Consider the following 16,483-nt stretch of genomic DNA (forward strand, 5'->3'; position numbering starts at 1 on the left):
AACGGAGGAAGCCTAAAAACAGTGAAGAAGAAACTAGGAATTGGCAAGAATCAGATGTATGCGTTAAGAGACAAAGCCGGCAATATCATTACTAATATGGATGAGATAGTACAAGTGGCTGAGGAGTTCTATAGAGATTTATACAGTACCAGTGCCACCCACGACAATAATGAAAGAGAAAATACTTTAGAGGAATTCGAAATCCCACAGGTAACGCCGGAAGAAGTAAAGAAAGCCTTGGGAGATATGCAAAGGGGGAAGGCAGCTGGGGAGGATCAGATAACAGCAGATTTACTGAAGGATGGTGGGCAGATTGTTCTAGAGAAACTGGCCACCCTGTATACGCAATGCCTCATAACGTCGAGCGTACCGGAATCTTGGAAAAACGCTAACATAATCCTAATCCATAAGAAAGGGGACGCCAAAGACTTGAAAAATTATAGACCGATCAGCTTGCTGTCCGTTGCCTACAAACTATTTACTAAGGTAATCGCAAATAGAATTAGGAACACCTTAGACTTCTGTCAAGCAAAGGACCAGGCAGGATTCCGTATAGGCTACTCAACAATAGATCATATTCACACTATCAATCAGGTGATAGAGAAATGTGCGGAATACAACCAACCCTTATATATAGCCTTCATTGATTACGAGAAAGCATTTGATTCTGTCGAAACCTCAGCAGTCATGGAGGCATTACGGAATCAGAGTGTAGACGAGCCATATGTAAAAATACTGAAAAATATCTATAGCGGCTCCACAGCTACCGTAGTCCTCCATAAAGAAAGCAACAAAATCCCAATAAAGAAAGGCGTCAGGCAGGGAGATACGATCTCGCCAATGCTATTCACAGCGTGTTTACAGGAGGTATTCAGAGACCTGGATTGGGAAGAAATGGGGATAAAAGTTACTGGAGAATACCTTAGTAACTTGCGATTCGCTGATGATATTGCCTTGCTTAGTACCTCAGGGGACCAACTGCAATGCATGCTCACTGACCTGGAGAGGTAAAGCAGAAGAGTGGGTCTAAAAATTAATCTGCAGAAAACTAAAGTAATGTTTAACAGTCTCGGAAGAGAACAGCAGTTTACAATAGGCAGCGAGGCACTGGAAGTCGTAAGGGAATACATCTACTTAGGGCAGGTAGTGACTGCGGATCCGGATCATGAGGCAGAAATAATCAGAAGAATAAGAATGTGCTGGGGTGCGTTTGGCAGGCATTCTCAGATCATGAACAGCAGGTTGCCATTATCCCTCAAAAGAAAAGTGTATAATAGCTGTGTCTTACCAGTACTCACCTACGGGGCAGAAACCTGGAGGCTTACGAAAAGGGTTCTACTCAAATTGAGGACGACGCAACGAGCTATAGAAAGAAGAATGATAGGTGTAACGTTAAGGGATAAGAAAAGACCAGATTGGGTGAGGGAACAAACGCGAGTTAATGACATCTTAGTTGAAATCAAGAAAAAGAAATGGGCATGGGCAGGACATGTAATGAGGAGGGAAGATAACCGATGGTCATTAAGGGTTACGGACTGGATTCCGAGGGAAGGGAAGCGTAGCAGGGGACGGCAGAAAGTTAGGTGGGCGGATGAGATTAAGAAATTTGCAGGGACGGCATGGCCACAATTAATACATGACCGGGGTTGTTGGAGAAATATGGGGGAGGCCTTTGCCCTGCAGTGGGCGTAACCAGGCTGATGATGATGATGATGAGCGTTGAGTACTCAGGAAACGCTTCCGATATATCAGGGCTAGGCACAAAACGACGACGTCATTTTCTTTCCTTTTTAAAGAGCACTGTAAAATGGTGTTACCCCGTTATCACGTTTGGTAAGCAGTGCAATCCTATAGCGTATGCCTTGTTCTGAGCAGTTTGATTTCTCGGATGTGTTACTAGTCTTTAAGTGGCAAACCGACAATTGTGCAGATTGACATGATCATGACATGGAAAACTGCGCGTAAAAAATTATGGGGTTTTACGTGCGAAAACCACTTTCTGATTATGAGGCACGCCGTAGTGGAGGACTCTGGAAATTTCGACCACCTGAGGTTCTTTAACGTGCACCTAAATCTAAGTACACGGGTGTTTCCGCATGTCGCCCCCATTGAAATGTGGCCGCCGAGGCCGGGATTCGATGCCGCGACCTCGTGCTCAGCAGCGAAACACCATAGCCACTGACCAGCCACGACGGGTAAAAAGAAAAAAAAAACTGCGCGTAAGCGTCTATTTGCTGGAACGCACTGTAGTACTTGGTTGAAAGCACATCGTACGCCAGCACACGTTTCTGGCATATACCACATAGGACAAATGCACGCTACCGAGACATGTGGGTTTTTCGAGGAATCTTCGTGGATAGCACGATCAACACAGAAGGCACGAGCGACAGTAGTGCAACCCGCGCAGATTAAACGCACTAACACGAAAGCAAGATACGGACGACAGGGGCGTAAGCTGCGCCACACGAGCAGATTTGACGCTTTCCGACTGACACTGTTGCAACTGGCACTAAAACATCGCACACTGCACACATGTGTCCCTCGGAGATCACGTCAACGATGTCTGAGGCCATATAGTTGATGTTAACGACAGCAGGAAGTTATTTAAATTGAAGTGACGGCGCAGGTAGCACGGGGAGCAGCGAAATGCGTAATTCACGGGTTTTATGAGAGGTAGGCGGAGCAGTTGCCGGCCTTGTTCGCCAGGCTAAACCCGCCTGTTGCTACAATTCACCACCACCACCACCGAAGCGAAAATCGTTCGAATAACGTCACCGCAACGGCTTTCAATAGGGTTAACATTTCCAGATCTCGAAGGCCATGCTTTTGCTGTCTGCAGATAGCAGAAACGATTCAAATTGAAAATGCGTTATAGAATTTCTTTCTATGCCAAACTATAGCTTACAATATAGACTTATCTGCGATTCTGCTTGCCTTGCAACAGCTATGCGCAATTAGGCAGCCGCACAAATCCTCAGATGACGCTAGCCGAGGCATTGGCCGGCCCCAGCCGACCTGTTGGTGGCGCCACCCACCATCCCGTTTCCTATCCAATCCAATCCAATAAGCCTGTCGCTCTGTTTACGAGTCGGTCGGGCGTGCGAGCTGCAACGATGTGCCTGTTTGATCGTGTGTTTTTGTGTTTGCTGTAACTAAATGTGACTTAGTTCGCGTGCGCATAAGTGCCACAGACAGCTTGTGTCTCGCTGCAAACTCGCCGTGTGCGTGGCGCGCCAGCCAAATGTGGACCGACGATGTTCATGCCGTGGAGTGCGTTCCCTTTGTCTCTGGTTGTCGTGGAAAGTTGGGTGGACGTCGCGAAGAAATAATGCGTATTGTTAGCGTGCCACTGCTCCTCCACTATGCACCGGTATGTCTGCTGGGAGTAACATCGAAGCATCGGCAACTTGGAGGGCGCTTTTCGACCGCGTCGTGCCATTCAAAAGGTGAGTAACCGTGCTTGCTAACTACACACGTGTTGTGCGTGCTTCTCGGTGTGGGCATAGGTTGCCTTGCGAACGTAGGAAAGAGAACTCGCACGACAACAGTGAAACCTATGCCGATGCTTGCTGGGTGTCAGAGTTTAGTTGCGCGAATTTATTGCCATAATGCGGAATTGAAAATCTTGATAAGCGTTTTCTTCTGATGAGAAAGATTAAGTTCGGAAATAATCGTGTTCATCATGCGCGCTTGTGCGTGAGCTCCCGCTTTTCTGCTGAAGTCGCATGATAACGACTCATCTACCTCTTGACCGATTCTCACTGCAATAACGTTTCCTCGCTTATAAATGATTCGACGTTGTAGATAATCTCTGCTTACAACGTTTTCGATTTATGAGTAGTATTAGGAGAAAAGAAATGTAAGCAATCACAGCGTGCTACTGGTACAGGTTTGTTTTGAAGGGGTGTTGCCATAACTTTGACGTAACTAAACATTACAAGGGATAGTCACATAAAGTCATTAAAGAAACTCTAGAATCGTTATGTAAACAAACATTCATGTAATGCGCTGCTGCTGCGTGTAAAATTTTGCCTTGTTGAAGGGGTCCCCGTTATCGTGACATTCATCAGTGACTTCGACTTTGTGCTCTGTTGCCACCCTGCACCAGTGCAGGCATTGTTTTCGTGACTGTTTTTACATGCTCCTTGCATGTGTTCACGATGTGATGGTCTTATTCTGCCACAGCTATAAGTTAACACAGAATTCTCTTTGTAGTGGTGAAGCCGTGACCCACAACAGTGTCCACATAACCCGTGGCCATGGCTGCAGCAGCACGGCATGTAATCTGGATGGACATATCAGGTATGCTTTAAGTGTACGTGTTCACAAAAGTGGGCTTGGTATCATTAGTGGATAAGTGTATCGACATATTACTTAATGAATCTTGCCAAATAGGCTAAATATTTATGCAACTTTATTCCACTTGCTGCTTATTTGTGTTTGTAGACATTATGCACACGTAATCTTGTTCTGTTAAAACTACACCTCGCATGTCCTGACGTTTAGTATTTTTCTCGCATCAATTGCTTGGCTGCAAGTCCATTTTATTTTTGCCTATTACGCAGTATGTTTCATTTTTATTTTGGTTTTTTATTTGTTTGGAACTGTTTCTTATGCTGTAGCATATATTTCCCTGTTTTCCTTTCTGCTTATGATACACACATGTGCTGTTTTTGTCCATGTAAGAATTCGAAGTGTAGTGTGCCATATATGTCACAGGTCTAAGCACGCAGTGTGCATACCATTGTTTAACATTGATATTTACAATTATGTCTGTTTTGTTCTCAGAATAACTGTCACTGGCAAATACACATTTGATGAACTCGAATTTCTCGAAATGAAATAGGAAGGCCAGTATTCATTGTGCTGCAGTTACTTAAGTAGTGAGGTCTTTTCTGGTAAGCTTTCTATTTTTTCTCTCACTTTCTTCGTATTCTTTTCTTTGCAAGCTGCCCCTATTTATGCTGGTAGGCATTGTAGCAGTTGTGAGTGTGTCTAGTGCAGCAATGTCACAGCTAGGTTGCACACACTACAGGATACCAACAGATACCCATCACTGTTTTTGTGCATTTCTGAGAACCAGCTGTGTCCACTCGGCAAAACTTGTAGTGTCTATTTGAACTTGCCAATCAGTTCATGTAACTTTTCAGGACAACATTTACGCAGCGAGGGAAGGGAGACCACGCAACATGACCTTGGCTAACAACTGTTTAAGTTGTTGGAAGGACTACAAAAAATAGCACTCGTTGTGCACCAGTTAATTTGAGGGATGGCAGAAGTTGTAATACAAAGGCATAAAATCATGATAAATGGTGTTTGCATAAAAAGAAGTAAATGAATCGGCACACACTAATTTCTATCCCTTGTAATCTACAAAGGATGCCTTTCTTCATGCATTGATAATGGGGGCTGCCTGACACTTATTGTTATTTATGTGGTGTGCCTGACTGATTTCTCTTGCCAATTTTCATCCATGGGTGAAAACAGATAAACAATCCTAATCCGGCCTGAAGCCCCATTGCGGATATGTGTGGCCAAGTCGGACGAGCATACTGGTCTTTCGAGTGAAATATGGTGATCTCATAGGTACATATTTAGGCACCAGCCAGTCTGCACCATGTACATTTGACCACGTGTGAAAGGAATACAGTACAGTGCCTCTGACACGTACTGCACAAATTTGGTGCCACCTTTAACCAAGCAACCCTCGCTTGCCTCCTTGCCTTTCTCGATTCAATTTTCAATTCAATCAGTTCATGTAACTTTTCAGGACAAAATTTGCGCAGCGAGGGATGGGAGACCACACAACATGACTGTTGTGCATATGCTGCCTAATTTATTTTTGCTGGAAATATATGTGCATTGCAATCCACAAGTGAATTGACAAAGGCACCCAGGCGTTGGAGGCTTGCTTAGTTAAAGATACCCAAAATTTGTTTTGTATCTCTGAGGGGCAATGTAGGCTATTCTTTTGATCACGTGCATATTTGGTCCAATGTACATTGGGCACGCTGACTAGCCGGTGCCTCAGCATGCGCCTAGGAGAGCACCATAATTCACTCAAAGGACCAGTGTGCTCGTCCCATTTGACCATGCATTGACACGACAAGCTGTGCACTAGATTTAGATTGTTTATCTGTTTCTTTCGCCTATGGCAACCGATTGATACAACAAAATCAGTGAGGAATACCACATCCAAATATGGGACATGTGTCAGTCAACGCTCATTATGATTGCATGACAAAGAGGAATACTCAATAATGACGTGGGATAGCAACCACCATGCTTATTTATTAAATTATTTTTATGCAAGCTTGTTCATCATGCTTCTACGCATTTGTTTTTCAACTTGTGCCCTCCCTCTGAAAGCAGCGCTCGGGTTTAAATGATAAAAACACCAGACATGGTGGGGTGTATTTCTTGAATTGGATGTATGCCGTCATTCAGGAGGCCAACACATGCACGACATAGTAGGCTTGGAATGTATGAGAACTGTGCCCGTAGTTGATGCAAATATTCTGTAACGACTGGCACTTGGATGTCTCTGGGATGCATTGGGTTGCCCATGCACAAACACTCCTACGCTCATTTCCAAGCCAAGTAATTAGTGAGATTTTCTCATTCACGCTAGCAATCCACAGACACTGCTGTCCTTTGTCAAGTGGAAACCTATATAGCTGAAGTAGTTCACGAAATGTACACACGCCACAGCTGATCCACGTTGCACGTTTTTACAGCCAAGAGCAATTTCTGCTTACTGTAGTTACTGCTCCACCCAAAGGCCACACAGTGGTTCCTCAACAACTTTGTGTGAACCGACCCCACATAAATTTTTCGCAGAACTATCTATAACATCTCCAGATCGTTCTGCAGCAAGTGATACAGCGTGTATTTCTGTTGTTGATTGCCAAGTTTTGTTAATTTTCTGTGCTTTCTACCATGCAGGGTACACGTGCGCTTACTTCAAGATGACGACACTCCACCTCAAGAACAGCCTCTCCTCAGTGATAAGTAGCGAGATTAAATGAAAGGAAAATATCACATCCGTAACCAGACTGATACTGTGTTTTCCTTCCATTTAACCTCCTTCTGCATTTAAGGAAGCATTGACATGCCCAATAAATGTTTTTGTTAAATATCTTTCTTTGAGTAATGTCTAACATGCAGCATATGTAGGGCCCATGTAAATGTTGACAAAAGTGCTGCATCTTCGCTGGACATACATACCTGCATACAGGCTGCATATATCAAGCACCAAAGACAGTCACGCACAGGTAACATATTTAAATAAGGTCTGACTGCCATTGGGACACATGAGAAAAGGTTACCACACGTGGTGGCCAATTTTGTTATAGGAGTAATATGAGCACCAGCAGTCTAATGTAAAAGCTCATTAGAGATTCATTAGGAAGACGTGAGAAAGTCACAAGAAAACTGCTTTGGAGCGCACATTAGGAACACATTTCATGCTCACAAGAAAAACACTCGTCAAGAATTCTACAGAAAGACGGTGGCCAATATGTTATAGAATGACGTTAGGAATACATCAGAAAATTCCAAAGAAACTCATCAGAAAGTCTAATGGCTTTGATGTCAAAACTCGTCAGACTTTCTTCTGAAACTCATCTCATATTTTCATAAGGGCGGGTGATCTCTCCAGCACTCTCGCGGGTAGAGCACGTCTTCTGGTGTGTAACTATTTCTTCCATAAGTGACCGCTTGTCGCCTTTGGAAAAGGTCGAATTCCGCGTTCAGGCGGTCGAGTTCTAATTCAAGTAGCGGCTGGTCAAGTAGCACTTGTAGCGCCTCCGTGCGCGTGGAGCGGTATGCGCCGGTGAGGGTCAGCAGTAGCGTTCGCTGTACCGTGTTGACCCGCGCTCTGAGCCTGCAGTCAGGATTCTCGCTCCACCACACGGGCGAAGCGTATGCTACGGCCGGCAGCAACACCTGGCGGTACAACTGCTTTCTGACCTTGGAATCGAGAGTCGCGTGTAGTCAGATAGACGTAATTAGCCGTGTTTACATGAATGCGACGGTGTCGCATCGCATTTCTAGCGCATCACATTCATGTAAACAGCAGTAATGCGCTAGGAAGGCGCATCGCATTAATGCGCCAGGCGAGAGTAGATTTACGGCCGCGAGTCGACTCTCACGGAGCATGTAAACGCAGGATCGTCGCATTAGGAATTGCGGGAAGGAATTAACCACCAACAAGGCGGCGGTCCCGGCTGCCCGGTTCGAACTGAATTTGGGGTTGCTTTTGTAAAATGCACTTCGTTCGCAGCAAATTATTGTGTAAACGGCTTTGGCTTAGTCTCAGGCCACTTCGACGGCAGAGTATTATGGATGACCTTGTGGTGTTTTCGAGATCGCTTCTCGTTTCGAACGAGTCGAAGCCTAACGAATGAAACATTCTAGATGTCAGCGCTGCCTATCGCTGGAGTCGGGAAATAGCCGCAACGACGGCATATGACCTCTGAGATCCAAAGATCTCGCTGGCGAACGAAAAGTGTTAAAAAAAGATGCGCTGCTTCGCGTACGTTATAAGCTGCGTACGCTAAACTAAACTCTCTATTTCTCTGCACTCGGCCAGCAACGTGCACTGGGCCCACTACCGGAAACTAGTTACATCGAAAGTCAGCTGCACTTCCCTTATACGACACCGTGTGGCGCTACGTTCTCGCGAGCGTTAATGCGCTACATGTAAACAGCGGCGCATCGCATTTCCCAAATGCTCTTGGAAATGCGATGCGCCACTGTCGCATTCGTGTAAACGGGGATACTCGGCGTGGTCGAAAAACGATAGTCGTCTGTCTATCACGACGCCGAGTATTTTGATAGAGTTCTTAAACGACAGGCCCCTTTTGCTGTCGTCAATCTTGATGGTTGGTTTGCTTTTTTACATACCCCCTTTACCGAATGAGAATAAAACGCACTCAGTGTTGTCGTGGTTAAGGCGGACTATGGTGGCAATCGTCCATGCCATTATAGTGGTCAGAGCGGCCGTGGCTCTCGCCATGGTGTTAAGGCGGTTTCTCCACGGGGTTAATACCACGGTGTCGTCTGCGTACGCCTGGATGCGGACGCCCTCCGGCATCTCCAGTCGCAGCAGACCGTCAACAACCACGTTCCACAACAGGGGGGACAGGGGCGATCCCTGTGGGCTGCCCAAGGTGGCCTCCGTCGCCACGACGCCCGCATGACACTCAAACTGTACCGAGCGGTCGCACAAAAACATCCGCAGGAGCCCGAGGAGGTTGCTGAGGCAGCAGCGCTCCCTGAAGTAACCCAAGACGAGGAGGTGCCACACGCTGTCGAAGGCCCCCTGAAAGTCCATCGTGACCGGCGTTCTCCTCGCCCTGTGCTCGCCGTTGAATTGGCAGAGGGATTGAAGCGCCATTACCGCACTTCTTCCGTGCGTGAACCCGAACTGATGTGGGTGGATGTGGTTTCCCGCGAGCAAAAAGTGATACAATCGCCCGTACATAAGTCGTTCCAGCACTTTTCCGAGGATGGATGTCATGCATATGGGGCGGTAGGCTAGTGGCGTATCGGGTGGCTTGCCGGTTTTGGCAATAAATATTCCTCTTCCCTTCCTCCACGTCTTAAGGAAGTAGCCGAGGGCGAGCGCCGCGTTCAAAAATTGGAGGACGCTTAAGCTTCGCCTTCAAGAGTGGAACGTTCCCGTCGACCCGCCAAGGGGTATAAGACAATGGGCTACGGCGCAGCGATCACTTACGAGGCGCCCCGCATCGGACGCGGTGAGCGTCGAGCGACGGAGCGTTCGGCGCGGCAACGAAACGTTCGCCTGAGCAAGCGGAACGAACCAAAAAACTCGGCGTCTCGGAACCCCGGGGAAACGATGCACGCCAGCCAAACGTCGTGATCGGCACGGGCAGAGAGATAGACAGATATTGATCTAAAGAATGGAAGGACGGTTGATTCTGCAACCCGTGAGGGAGCAAGGACAAACTTCGTCAGGGGAGAGGGAGTCCGGGACGCGACGCGCCTCGCACCTGTCCCCGCACAACCCCAATGCGCGCGTGGCGCGCCACCTGTCGGGGCAGCGCCGTACATTGAGAGGAGGGGTTCTTCTGAGCCGCAAGATGGCTCTGCGTGTGCGGAAAGCGCTGAAGAAATGTAGCGGAAACGCGCTTCGCTACTCGTGTAACTACAACTTCTGTAAGTTACATGTTCATAATTACCCATATACACCGCAATATAACATCCTACGGCTCGTTTCTAAGGCAACACCGCATTCACTAGAAGCGCTTTTGCACCGCTTTGAAGCATCGCACTCGTGGCTGAGTGGTAGTCTCCGTCTCACACTCCGGAAACCTTGTTCGATTCCCACCCAGCCCATCTTGCAAGTTGTTTGTTATTCATGAAGTGCCTGCCGGGATTTATCGCTCACGGCCAACGCCACGGACGCCGACACCAGCTTTTCTGCGACACGAGCTCCTTAACGCTGTCGCATTAAAATGTTCAGTACTAACCGTCGGTGGGACGTGCAGAGCGCGACCACCGCGTCCGCTGTCGAGCCGTCCGGGCCCGGCGCCGATCCGATGACCAGTTTGTCCAGCGTCGCCTCGACCTCGCCAGCGGTGAAGCTGCTGTGCTGTTCCTGCGACGCGTAGGGCCGCGCGTTCTGGTTGCGGATTTCCCTGTGCACGGGCAGGTCCGTGTCGGCGTTGTCTTTGGCGATCAGCGTTGTCAACAGTAGTTCTGCAGATTGCAGAACACTTTCCGTTCGGTCGCCGTCCGGTCTTTTCAGCGGCTACAGAATCATTCGCCCTTTCGCTCTGCCGAATGCCGCCCGGAACGGTTCGAAAATAGCGATTTGCGACTACAGTCGGCGCACCGCTCGCCCGCGTCTTTCTCCTTCGAGCTTTCAATACGGCGGCGGACGTTCAGCACCACCGACCCACGCGCCGCCGCAAACTCGTTCAGGTGAGAGCCGCGGTTGTCGTTGGCCCTCGGCCCCCACAGGCGTGCTTTGCGTTCAAATCGCCCATGACCAAGACCTCAGGCGTCCTTCCTCCGTCCAGACACGCCGAGATCTCCTCCAATGTTGGTTCAATCGAGACGTGCGGTGGCGCGTACGCAGCGACCAGCAGCCACTCGCGGTCTCGTTTGGTGCACCGCACCGCAACCACTCGCCGTGACACGTAAACGGGAAACACGTCGAAGTCCGGCCGGCGGACCAGGACGGCGCTCAGGGGCTCCTCTTCCACTCCGAAGTACGAGAAGTCCGGCGGTAAATGCGGCCTCGCCCTCTTCGTCCACGGCGGGTCGTTGATTGCCGCGATGGATATGCCGATCTCCTCCATCCGACGCGTCGTGGCCGCCAGCGCGCGCTTGGTGTGGTCGAAGTTTAATCGTATTATGCTGGTTTCCACCGGTCGCTGCGTTTCACCGATCGAGCGGTCGTTCCCACGACACTCGCCGGTTTTCGGACGCGTCTCCATCCTCTCAACCCCCCCGCTCCGCGGCGCTCCCTCTACTTCGGTTCGCCGTAGTTTTCTACGAGCACCGGACATTCGGGGAATCCGGTGGGATGGTTCTTTTCGCTGTGGCCCGCCCTGTCGCACTCCGAGCAACGCACCTCGGCGTCTCCCATCTTCACTTTGCAAGTCACGGCCAAGTGGTTACCGCCGCACTTCATACATCTCGCCTTTGCCGGGTCCGCCTTGTGGGGGCGCATCATGCGTCCTTGTCCGTACGCCGCGCATAAAGTGCACGTGGGCACGTGCAGGTCTTCCCTTGCGCTCACTGAATCCACCCAACCGACAGCCGCCGTCGCGACATGATTTTCTTGAAGCCTTCCGGGTCGACTTCCGCCACGTACGAGCGCGTGCCCGCCCTCTCCCCGAACGTTCCCCGGACCTTGCATTTGTCGAGGTCAAGATCGAGACCTTGATTACGCTCGTTCAACGTGCGAAGGAATTCGTCAGGGCCGATATCGAGATCTACTCCAGAGAACGTTATACAGGGATGGCGTTGTTGCGCGAGGCGCATGATAATAGATAGACGCGCGCGTGACCGAGTTCGCTGCTATCGCTTGTTGGAGGTCATCTATCGATTTAAGGTTGTCCGCAAATACGGTCAGCCCGTACCTCGTATGGCGGAGCGTCACGTCTTTGATGTTCTGTCAGAGATCTGACAGGGGGCGACACTATACTACATCATCCCCCCCTGGAAACAAAGCAAGCATACAGTGAAACGCGCACACAAGACGCGCACTTAAGTCCAAAGGCAATTTCAGTTTGTTCCCCCTCACGTTTACACACGCGCACCAGTCGCACACAAAGCACGCACTTAACTCCACAACAAATTCAGTCCGTCCCCGCCCAAGTTCACAAACGCGCACCAGTCTTGGGCACCAAAACACAGGCAGTCACGATGAGGACGTGTGCGTACCTCAGAAGAAACTTTGGGGGTTGCGACGCGTATCGGTCGACTTCGATGACCCAGTCGTCCCACTATTATTTTCCTCCCCCTGGTTGGAAAACTGAATGTGGTGGTCGCTCAAAGCTGGAGAGGGTTGCCCAGGAAGCTCCTCTCGACGTCCCAAGTCCTGGGAGGCTACCGATTCCCCCACGGAATCAGAGACGACTGCTGACTGTGTGGACTCGGAAGTGATACAGTCAGACGTACTACTTAACTGAAGCTTATGACTATGAGAAGACGCTGTCGCTACAGACGAGTCATCGGAACGACTATACAAGTTTCAATATGAGTACGAAAAGTCTCTATCACTTGTACACAATGTACTGTCTGCTGAATCCTTTATCACAAGGGTTAACTTAGACACATGCCATCCACGTCTTTCCATCACTGAGTAGAAAAGTAGATGGTCCTACCTGGGCCTTGACTTTACGAGGTTTACTTTACTTAAAAAATCCTTTCCTCTTAAATCTTATTCTGACGGTGTCTGCCACCTTGACACGAGTTGCCTGAGCACCTCTACGTTTGTCTACACACTGCTTAGTTTGCCACTGTTTTTGCAATACCCTTTCTTGAACTTGAGGCACAAGACTGTCCTGTTCCCGTAGATCTACACAGAGCCGCATGGTTCCATCCTTCTTGCGCACCACCACGAGTGGAGACACCCACTAAGAAGCCTCGACGCGCTCGATGACATCGCAGTCCTCGAGACGTCGCAATTCATTTGTGACCTGGTCACGGAGAGCCAGGGGTAGTTGGCGCAACTTTGAAGATAATGGTTTTGCATCTTGCTGCCGATGAATTCGGTGCACAAAGTTCTTGACGAGACCCAACTCATCACTGTAGAGGTGATGAAAACGCGGCGGCACACCTGTGGGGCTCTGTACTGAAGGAAGCGATGGTAGACGACATGTCAGCGACGTACCGTCGATCTGAATGCCCAAGCGTTGGATGGCGTCTAAACCCAGCAGTGATGTTCCTGTAGTCGTTACGTGGAAGTTGACGGAGCATGACTTTTGGAAAAACTGAACAGTGGCTTGAAACAGGCCTTGAATGTCGATGCGTTGCTAGGAGAAATTCCTCAAGTCCACTGTTGTTTGTGACAGCCTGTGCTGTCGACCAAAGTGATTTCTGAAATCTTCGGCCGTCATGAATGACACAGACACTCCCGTATCCACCAGCAGTCGCATGGAGACGCCGCTAACTACGACCGGAAACTTCCAAATCTTTTTTAGTTTCAAAAGCGCTTACCGTCAAGACAGACGCGGACGGCTGCCCTGCGGAAGTTGAAGACAGCGTCTCTGCGGAAGAGACGTGTTGAACAATACGGGTTTTTCGGCATACTGATGCAAAATGGCCCAACGTGTGGCAGGCGTTGCACCGCCGGTTCCTTGCTGGAAAAATCCTGCACGTTGCAATATGTTTCGTGCTGCCACACCGATCGCATGCAGCACGGTTCCCGAAGGAGCCATGTGCAAAATGTCGGCCCTCTTGGCGGCTTCTCGGAAGAAGTCGGCCATCTTGGCTCGTCGACGGAGCGCCAAGTTGAGCTGTCTCGATTCTTTGTATTTTTTCGGAGTCGAACGCGCGGTTCGCTCGATGCAAGGCTTCTAACGAGCGTCCAATTTCTTCTGCCTTGTCCAGGGACAGGGTTTCGCCAGGAGCCAATAGACAGTTTTAGTTACACGTACGTAGAGATTTCACGTACGCAAACGTGAAAAGCCTACGTACTTTACGTGCACGCTCTCTGAAACGCTTTTAGCTGCACGTACGTGACGCGCGACAAGAGGGACCACGTAGCTCCATCTATCGGGAAGTATGAACACTGCGGCAGCCAATTCAATCCAAGATGAGTATTTCAGCCAAGCCAGTGTTGTCATGGTGTTGTGCATTGATGCGTGCCGATCATTGTTTCAGCAATGTCGGGAAGTGTGTTGTGCAAGCGTTACCTGCTGTCAACGTTGTCCTGGAATGAAATGGATGACCTGTTGATGAGAAAAACGCAGCGAGAGCTTCTGAATGGTTCCTTGGACGACTTGGAGTACCACTTCAGGCACGAGAGAACGTCGGAGTTGCTTTGCTATCGGTCGCAGCGCGGGCTGCTCGACATTGACAACATAGAGCCCTCACTGTTCAGGCAGCAATTTAGATTTGAGAAAGAAGATTTCAATAACTTGTTTCGTGCTTTTAAACTGCCGGAGACCGTGAAGAGTGCTCAAAATGTGACTGTGCCCGGTCGGGAGGCGTTGTGTATTACGCTTCGACGACTTGCCTACCCAAGCAGGTGGTGTGATCTCGAAACTATATTCGGCAGGCATTCATCAGTGATGTCGAGTGTGGCGTCAGAAGTTATTTTCTACATCGTAAGCGAGTTTCATCATCTGCTTGAAGACTGCAACAACCATGACTGGCTGTGTCTGCCACCCTTGGAGAGTTTGCAAATGTAAGTTGACTGTTTATTTTTTTTCCAGCCTCGTGCTGTTACTGAACAGAAACAAGAACAGATGTTTTTGCTGTCTGTTTACACAACGTCATTTTTTTTTGTCCCTGTATGGTACTGTGCCTTGTTTTCACTGTTATTTCAGCTTTTCTGTTTTATTGAGGACTAAAGTTGCACCGGTAGATGGGAATAAGAAAGTTAGAAATTCACAAGCCGTTGACATGTGCCGGTATAGAATAGAGAAGACAATAGCCATAACAAGCGGGAGCATTGCGATTACTGGAACTACTCATATTCGCACATAATACATCTATAAAGCAGTTATATCTGTCACACGTAATCAGCATATTGTTCGAAAAATTATTTTGACACAGAAATCTTAGTCTCTTCAGTTTAGGTCGAACGGCACATCACCTCAGCAAGGTTCGCATAAAATAGCCATGTAGACTACGTTACACGTGATCAGTGCAGGTTGTGTATTTCAAGCTACAAGATTTCACTTAAGTACGTATACATTATGGGCGATATAATCTACGACAGAGGGTTCTATGTAAGAAAGGTTATTAAAAGAACAGATACCATTTTATGCTTAACTACAGCCTGAGCTTTGATCACATTCAATTTTGTCTTGCAGGCTATCCGGAACCGTGGTGCAGCGCTGGCAAACTGCTGGGCATTTATCGACGGCACAGCACGCCCCATATGCCGACCCAAAAGGAACCAACGCGATTATTTTTCTGGCCATAAGCGGATGCACATGCTCAAGTACCAGTCGGTGATGTGTCCCAATGGCATTGTGTGCCTACTTGGCGGCCCTTATCCTGGAAGGCGGCATGATGCAGGTAGGTTGCCCTGTGTCTTGTGTGAAAGAACTTTGCACTGATATTTTTAAGAGACAGTCAGGTACCTGGAACGGCTTGTCTCTTCCATAAATAGATGTTCAGGAAGGTAAGTACGGGCAAAAATTGCTTTGGTGCCAACCTGAGCCTTGTTCTCCTCCCTTTTCACTTTGATATGTTTGAAATAGTTTTCGGCATATGTTCACACTTGCTATTACATAGCTTTCTTGACCCCTTGAGGAATAGTTGGTGAGGCAAATGTTTACTTAAAGTACTAATTTTTACACGACCGATGTTGTCTCATTTTGTTAGTCAGTTGAATTCCTTTTCTGTTGTTGTTGTTGTTGCAGGGATACTCCAGAGCAGTGGCCTCTATGCGAAACTGGAAAAGTTGGTGGGGCCCCACCAGTTCGTCATATACGGCAATCCTGCATACCCACTGAAGCCGCTCTTAATGAAGCCGTAATGAAGCCGTAATTAATGTCGTAGCGGCTCTTCGCTTACGACAACGCAGTTGGCATTCAACACTAGCATGAGTCGTCTTCGCAAGGCTGTTGAATGGGGATTTGGGAAGGTGATCAGTAAATTTGCGTTTCTGGATTAAAAAAAAAATCAGAAATTGCTGCGACAAGAAGTCGTTCACATGTACAAAGGAGCCACTATTCTGACTAACTGTCACACGTGTTTGTAAGGCAGCAAGGTGTCTCAGTACTTTGAACTACATCCACCTAGTCTAAATGAGTACCTGAGGCCACAT

The 16,483-nt window shown here is 48.5% G+C and overlaps 1 protein-coding gene and 1 long non-coding RNA gene across 2 annotated transcripts; both read left to right on the forward strand.

The window, feature by feature from the left end:
- Positions 1 to 3,230: 3,230 nt before the first annotated feature.
- Positions 3,231 to 7,104, forward strand: LOC135901723 (uncharacterized). Its single transcript, XR_010564249.2, has 3 exons — positions 3,231 to 3,446; positions 4,216 to 4,302; positions 6,946 to 7,104. It is a non-coding gene; the product is annotated as an uncharacterized lncRNA (long non-coding RNA).
- Positions 7,105 to 14,366: 7,262 nt separating this feature from the next.
- LOC135901702 (uncharacterized) lies at positions 14,367 to 16,192 on the forward strand. The gene is made up of 3 exons (XM_070528998.1): positions 14,367 to 14,862; positions 15,493 to 15,729; positions 16,077 to 16,192. Exons 1-3 carry the CDS (start codon positions 14,367 to 14,369, stop codon positions 16,190 to 16,192), a joined length of 849 nt encoding a protein of 282 aa, XP_070385099.1.
- The last annotated feature ends 291 nt before the right edge of the window (positions 16,193 to 16,483 follow it).

The sequence above is a fragment of the Dermacentor albipictus genome, unplaced genomic scaffold (genome assembly GCF_038994185.2).
Source record: "Dermacentor albipictus isolate Rhodes 1998 colony unplaced genomic scaffold, USDA_Dalb.pri_finalv2 scaffold_16, whole genome shotgun sequence".
NCBI classification, from domain to species: domain Eukaryota; kingdom Metazoa; phylum Arthropoda; class Arachnida; order Ixodida; family Ixodidae; genus Dermacentor; species Dermacentor albipictus.